This window comes from Myzus persicae, unplaced genomic scaffold (genome assembly GCF_001856785.1).
Source record: "Myzus persicae strain clone G006 unplaced genomic scaffold, MPER_G0061.0, whole genome shotgun sequence".
Lineage (NCBI taxonomy): Eukaryota > Metazoa > Arthropoda > Insecta > Hemiptera > Aphididae > Myzus > Myzus persicae.
In genome coordinates this window covers 258,213-266,793 of record NW_019102568.1, presented here as the reverse complement: position 1 = coordinate 266,793, position 8,581 = coordinate 258,213, and the positions used below count along the sequence as shown (strand labels likewise).

General features: G+C 33.2%; 1 protein-coding gene across 2 annotated transcripts in view; it reads right to left on the bottom strand.

Annotated features, from left to right (window-relative positions):
• Positions 1-6: 6 nt before the first annotated feature.
• Positions 7-8,581, bottom strand: part of LOC111032586 (neuropeptide SIFamide receptor-like) — a 45,600-nt gene continuing 37,025 nt past the window's right edge. For both annotated transcript variants that reach the window (XM_022312966.1, XM_022312967.1), the window contains exon 4: positions 7-1,856. In XM_022312966.1, coding sequence (XP_022168658.1) covers positions 1,094-1,856 — 763 coding nt within the window. In that variant the 3' untranslated portion in view covers positions 7-1,093. The remainder of the gene's footprint in view (positions 1,857-8,581) is intronic.

Here is an 8,581-nt window from a genome sequence, read left to right as displayed (position 1 = left end):
GGTGGGTGGGTGTGGGTCGAACGGTGCGAAACAACTTCTACGATTACATTATATTGTTATCACCACGACCGGGGAAAGGGAAGCCGTGAAAGTATAATAATATATTGAATACACCCTCTAATATAATATGTGTATGTACAGCGTGCAAATCGACGATTGTACTTAATAATATTATTATACTTCGTACATTAAAAAAAAAAAATATTTTCAATACACTCTATGGTATATATAATATGATATTATGCGCATCTATAAATATACGCATTATAGCGATTAGTACATATACGAGTGTGTGTAAGTGTATGTGTGTTGTATTTTATAGTTATTATTTTTATTATTATTATTATTATTATTTCGACGGACTACATTATATTATAATATTATTATTGTTTACATCGTTATGATTAATATGTTATAAATTTATAATATATATATATATATATGCATTGGAGATGTGAAAACTGCGCATAATATTTCGCACTTCGCCTAAGACGGTTTTACATTATTCTTATTTTTATAATATTATATTATTTAGTTGCGGCGATATGTCACATATTATTATTATTATTATTATAACATATTATACACCTCGTATACAGTGTGCGTCATCGGCAGTACGATACGTATGGAGAATACGTGTTATGTGCGATTATTATAATATTATATTATTATATAAATGTATTATCGATATCGATGTTTGGCGGCGGGAAAAATCAAAATATTTAGTCGTTATATTATAATATATTTACGCGTATGCGGTACGATCTAATCGCAGGGCACACAGGTAAAAAACGCACGACAAATAATGTCCCCGCCGCCGGACCTGAAAACACTTCCGACGTCATTGAAGGAGGTTTTTATTTCGAATTATTATATTATTATCATTATTATTATTATACGATTATTGTTGTTGATTTTAATGCTACCGTCGGTTGTCGATTGACGACAACGGCGATGACGACGACAACAACAACAACAACGACAACAACAACAACAACACAACAACGGCGCAATACGCGCGTATGTAGTTCATGATCAAATCATATTTATATCGTCATCGTTTGTGCGGGGGGCGGCTTCGGGTGCTTTGCGTTCAGACGTTGAATATGTACGACACGTTGGTCTCCTGGCTGGACTGCCGCTTGGTGTACGCGTGGTGATTGGTGATGTAGTACGAGGACGCCTTGCCGCCGCCGTTTCCGCTGGCGGACGCCGAGTGCTGCAGGTTCTCGTTGTACCGGAGCGTGCCGCAGCACCGGCGGCTCTGGAGCACCGCGGTGAAGCCGCGCCGGAACTTGCGGTTGAAGAACGCGTACAGCACCGGGTTGATGCAGCTGTTGGACGCGCCCAGCCACTGCGCGATCGGCGTGGCCACCGGCAGGAAGTCCTCCTCCCACGGCACCAGCCGGCCGCCCAGCTTGATCCGGGCGAATATCGCGTACAGCGGCATCCAGGACGCGACGAACAGCACGACCACCATGGCCAGCATCTTGACCACCTTCACCTTGCTCTGTTGCTGGATGCGCTCCATGCGCGCGCACTTGTTGTCCGTGGGTATGGTCCGCCGCCACACCTTCACCCAGATCATCGCGTAGCACAGCGATATGGCCACCGTGGGCACCACGTAGCACAGGCCTAGGTTGCCGAGCAGGAAGTACAGGTTGCCGTCCAGGTAGTCCGGCCACACCTCCAGGCACAGTTCCAGGCTCGGGGCGTCCTTGAATATGGCCACCATGTCGAAGAACAGCGCCCACGGTATGGTGATGGTGGTCGACGCCAGCCAGATGACGCCGATGATGTACCGGGCCCGGCGCGTGGTGATCTGACACTTCAGCGGATACCAAATGGCCAGGAACCTGTCAACGAAACAACCGTCGTGTCAATATTATTTAGGTCGATAATGATGAATGAGTTTATTGCAACAATTTTTAACATCGAAATTGCACTTTTGTGCACACTTTGCGGCACCCCCTCCCCCCTGTGGCAATCAAAACTCGGGAGCAGTTTTTAAAATAATAATCAGAGAACATTATAATAGAATAAAAATATATTGTACAGAATAAACGTAATTATTAATAATAATTGGGGACGAATAGAAAAGATTAAGTTCCGTTTTAAATAATTGCTGTGAGATATATGGACATATCGTACACAATGCATAACAATATTACGTTCGATTAGGTCTATGAGTGTTACATACTTAATATTATACTGTTTTGTCGATTTTACAATTAATTTATACGCGACGCGATGGTGCCGGAGAAAATAAAAAAAAAGTCGTATTATTATGAAACCAATATTATAATGCAGGTGATGAAAGTTCAACGACGAGTCGTCTACTCTTCTCGACAAGAACGATACTATAAATAATATATTATTATACCTACCTATATGGCTGTACCTATTGAGGAAAAGTGTTGTTTTATTTTTACTGTAAACCTACTTAAAGTTAGTTCCTCTGCACTTTCGGGAGCCATGTAATAGTTAACTCAAAATATTTCAGATTTGTAATATTTATTTTGGCCTCGGACGGTGTTATGGAACGTAGTTAAATCCATTTCGGTTTGAAAGACAGGCCAAAAGATTATTACGATTTTACCCTATCCAATCAACGACGCCAACGACCGCATCAACAACAACCTAGCGTTGAAAACTACATTAATTTACAAAATGTCAGGATAAATTAATTATTACGTCCAGTGTACGTAAGGATGAGACGAATGATTTTGTAGCTGTCGTTCTAGGGAGGGCCTAATATATTTAATATTTTACTAACATACGCATCAACGCCCACAAGAACCTATGACATAATATTTATATGGTTGGAAGCTATTGGCAGCCACATTTAATGACAATATAATAATTTACCTCCACGCAGTCTACTATACACGTCCAGACAAGTGGTACACCTAATATAGTAATAATGACAAAATAACGTTTTAAAATGAAAACTCGTGTTTTTGACAGCACTCGAACACAATATTTTTGGACCGGCAAAGGGCGTTCGTGTACGATGACGCGTTATGATTTATTATTATTATTATTATACAGCTCAGTAGGAGTTCTAAAAAAAACTTGGAAAAGTGCGTGTGTGCATCTGCTGTACGGGTCTTCGAGATAAAAAAAAATACACATGACAATAAAATATATAATTTAATAATAGTGCTGATCCGAATGGCGATTCACTACCAAATATTATCGTTATCATGCAAGTGTGACAAAACGTATATGGCCTATCCGGATCGAACAGCGCCATCTTTGAAATAATAATATTATGTTGCCTGAGATGCCGTTTTGTAGACAATATTCGAAAAATACGCAGCTCGAAGACGGCTTTAACGACCACATTTATACGTGCGTGAAGTTGCCCCCCCCCTTTAACCTAGGAACTTCAAACCACTTTAGAATAATTGCTCCTTATTTGCTAGAATTTGCTATGGAGTTTTTAGAATTTGCATGGTTTTGATTTCCTCAGAAAACAAATTTCTTATCTGGGGGGGGGGGGATAACTTCAACTCAGCCCCCACACTTCAATCCAGGAACTTCCAACCACTTTAGAAAAATTGCTATTTATCTGCTAGAATTTGCTATGAAGTTTTTAGAATTTGCATGGTTTTTTTTATTAATTTAGGCATTTAATCAAATTAAGCATATTTTTTATTCAATTTAGATTTTTATATAATTTAGATTTTCTATTAGTATTATATTTTATTGTATTTTAGGATTTTATTTAATAAAGAATATTCTTTATTAATTTTAGATTTATTATTAATTTACGCTTTTTATAAGAATTCAATTTTTTTATTAATTGAGAATTTTTATTAATTTTTTAATAATTGAGAATTTTTATTAATTTTTTTATTAAATTCGACTTTTTATTTAATTATTTAATAAAGATTATTTCTTATTCATTTTGATTTTTATTTATATCACATTTCTAGTAATTTAGGTTCATTTATTAATATCACATATTTTTTATTAATTTAGGATTTTTATTTAATCAAGAATATGTTTTATTCAAATTATATTTTGATTATTAAAATTTATTAAAATTATTATTTTTGTCCTCAACTTGACTTTTTAATGAAATAATATTTTCAATTCATCGTCTTTTTTTATTCCTGTTGTATTGTTTTATTAAATATCAAATAACTTTTTTTATTCAATTTAGAATAATTTCTCAAATATAGATTTTTATCTAATTAGAATAAAAAAACTGAATAAATTATTTACACAAAATGTTCATAAAATATAGGCAATCAGTCCTTATTATATAAAATAATATTTATTTTACAATATTTTTAATTCAATAATCATACCGATTAATACTGAAGATTAATCTCTGATGGTGAATTGGTGAAGCAATGAAGGTATTATTGGATATTATAATATGCTTAAGTAACTTATTAAAAGTGATTATTTATACTATCAATCGATTTGTATAAATTATAAAACCACCTTATAGTTTGGAACTAATTTCACGACTTTCGTAAACTATTTCTATAATAACAAGCGAATACAAATTTATGATTATAGGTAAATTAATTTAATAACATAGATTAAATCCGAACAACATTACAACTTAACATTCGAGGTATTCAACTAATTTATTTTATTTCCATTTTTCTTCTCGTTTCAAATCAATAATTATTTACAATGAACTGCCCACTTTAAAACAAATCCTCGAAAAAAACTGAATATATCTAGAAAAGAAGTTAAATAAAAAAATCAAATTTTAATAAAAAAACCTAAATTAAATAGTTATATAAGCATATAATATCCAATAATATCTTTATCGCTTCATCAATTCACCATCAGAGATTAATCGGTGTGATTATTGAATTCAAAATATTGTAAAGTAAATATTATTTTATATAATTAGGACTGATTGCATATATTTATAAACATTTTGTGTAAAGAACTATAGGTAGAACACGGTCAATTTATTCAACTTGCAAAGGATGATGCTGATAGTGATAGTAAATTATGATAACAAAGAGTCGACATTTTTGTTCATATTGTTCGAATATAATAATAATATAAAAAATCGGGTATGCAGCGAATTCAAGGATTAAGACATTAAGACATTTTTTTTATTCTTTCTATTGCAACTCAATATTGTTTTTTTGACATAAGGTTTTCAATTATATTTTATTTATCAAAGACAATAATTATTATTATGCTCGATCAAGTTTTATCGTCGAGTCGTTGTATGGCAATAAGTTATTCGCTAATACATAATATAGACTCAATCACAACATACGAGTACAATGTCAAAGATTCGACATAATATTATTATCGAATGCTGAGCTAATTCCACTTCGGCTGATACTAAGGCGAAATATCAACTTACATGGAAATGAAAATGTAAAAAAAAAAAGGAAAAATTAAATACGATTCTGGTATACATAATTTAATATATAGTTATATATTTCTGAACAGTTATATTGTTTTAAATCGCTGCTATACAAACAACTGCATTTATGAACTGTGCCTGTGTTGTTTTTGCACAATATTCCGGCCAGGGTTATGGTAAGAACAAATATATAATCCATTGACCTTCTTGTCCTCAGTGATATCATTTCACGAGAATATAAAATCAATAGTTTACCGTGATCACTGAAAAACCTTAAGTAATTGTGTCAGCTATCACAGTGGAACATTGTCAGTGAAAACTATTTATTAGTTAATTAAATGAGATAATTGTTTAGTTTTTTGCAAATATTTAAGCGTTTAATAATTAAATAAAGTTCGATTGATGAACTAAAGTAAACAGGCGTAGACCATATCACTCACACATTTTTTTCAGCTCAAGTTAAAAAATCTAACCTTAAGAATTTTTACAAAAATACTGTATTATTGAGGTCACGATTCGAGTATTTGTTTAAAGTTTTACTTATCTCTCGTTTTACATAATGCATAGGATTAGCAGATTTCAAGCTTTCTAATTTTTAGCCAATTCAACCACTTTTAAACAAAAATAATATTCTTGTGAAAAAAACCAATTTTGTACAGTGAAAAGTGCTGAGCTAATCAAAAATAATTTATCACTATAATTAGGTTACGGAATTGTGTAAATATACATTGGCAATAATGAGCAATTAAAAAATCCATCCAGTTTCAGAAATGTAAATTAGCCAAACAAAATTTAAAATTTCTGACTTCGGATAGTTAGCTTTTACGGTTATATCTTAATTATAATTATTATAATTTCAGACTTATTATACCACAGTCTTGTAAAAAATACTTAAAAAATTATGTTTAAATGCAGACACAAATACATCCATTCAAGAAGAATTTAAAATAAACTTCAAAATTTCTAATACTATTTAGTAAAATATTATTTATTTAATTGTACGAGTAGGTAAGAAAATAAATATTGTAATTAGTAATTAATTATTTGAAGTTGTAATATCAAGTTTAACTATCATTAGAAATTTGTACTAACTACTCCATTTTATACTGAAAAATGAAAATAAACAAAAATGTATTATAATGTAATTTGAAAATACTTAAGTATTATAATTAAACAAAAAAAAAAATTAATGAAATATAAAATAAGTGTTTAATGCTTTAATGATTTGATTTTAATTATAAATAAAATAATTTAATGATCATAAAAACAATTTAAAATGCTACGAATAATTCTTTTGAGTTTTTAAAATAATTTATATAAAAAGATTTGATTTTGATGTTCAAATACATCCAACCCAGTAGGTATTTAAAATACTTTCCAAATTCTTCATTATAAAAGTATTTAAAAAGTATTCTAAATAAACTTTTACTCTAATGTTTCACAAAACTCATATTGTATACTATAATAATTCTGCACAGCTTGTACCATGTTTATTCATAAAGAAAATCAGAAATCTTGAATTCGCTACAGTTTATGTTCGTGTCAAAACATTCTTTATTGATCTATCACTCGTTAACAAATTAATGACATACCTACCTCCGTTTATATGTAATCAGTCAACACCGTTAAGCTTCTGCTTAAGGTGAAAATCATATATTATAAAATTGCTTCAGTTTGAAAAATTAAAACTTTCCAAGTGTCCATCCAACAAATATTACAACAACACGACAATACGCGTCTATAGCATAAGTGTGCAGCAGAAGTGATAATTAAAATCACGTCGGATACAATATGTTGCACATAATATTATATTGTCATAGGTATTGCACCATCACCATTGCCATTGTTGTTGTTGTTGTTGTTGTCGTCGTCGTCGTCGTCTTCGTACAAACTGCGGCCAGGCCAAGGTGGTTTACGACGGTCGTGGCAACGACGACGACGACGACGACGACGACGACGATGGAAAGACGCCGTTGGACGACCGTCGAAAATGGTAACGGTTGCGCCAGTGTCCGGTTTGGCGTGGACGATGAGGGAAAAATTCCGACGCCCGTGCCCACCCGTGCCTTACGCACTCGACGACCGCGCACTTGTATTTCGCTCCTTTACCGGGTCAAGTTCGGCGGGACGACCGTAAATGGCGGCAAGTTCGGCGGCCAAGTCTGTGCCGCCGAGGTGAACTCGGCGGGTATAAAAGCCCCCGACAGACGAGCACCGGACACATTGCGTCTTCCGTTCGTGTCCAGTGACGACAGTTTGAAAATTCCAAAGATCCGACGACGAGCAGACCCTTCCAGTCACCACCATGAAGTTAACGGTAAGCGTCGCGAAAACTGTTCGTCAAACAATCTTATAATATTTAGTTTTATTGTATTAAATGATGCGTCACGTATGACGCTATCAATGTCGTTTTTGAATCGCAGAAAAGATTTTTTTTGCATTTAATCTCCATTATTATTAGGTATTAATACTCATAATTTGACTGACTGCATTGCGATGGGGAGATATGCGTAGAAAACCGAGTGAAAACACTGTGCGATTGTCCTGTAGGATCGTAGTTGTTTTATGGTCTCGATTCTCGGCGACTTTCTCTCGCGGCTGATTGTTATGATTATTACCTACTAATTGGCCACTATATCAATCATTGTCTTCACACGGGGTCAATATTATATTCCTTTTAATTTGTCCTTTTAGATAGGCTAGGTATACGTGGTGTATCATATTGTTTCGATTAAATCGAGGAGGTAATTATGACGTATTATGTAAGGTTATGATAATAACTGTGATTCGTACTACGGTCGACTAATTATTATTATATCATCGAGTCGACTATTTATGATATTGTTTATTTATTAGTGTTTTTTTTCATGACGTAGGTCATATGCTTGTAGAAAACTCAAAACAACAACTTACACTAACAACTCGTTAACTTATCGCTGACATAATAACGACACCTTAAACGTTTTTCGCTTGTTAAGTACTACATATCGTGAGATAATGTTTTCATCGGTTCGGTTTAGGTTTATCATTCCAACTTACGTCAGTGCAAACAGTTAACGACTTTTGTGAGAAAACAAAATGACAACACTCTAATTACATAATGTTATCATTATTATAACAACTAAATACATCAGCTAAATATTTCAATGGATTTTTTTTAAACAATTACTCATTTACTCACAGGTTATAAAATTAATTAAATCCTAATATAGAGTTGCCGTGAAG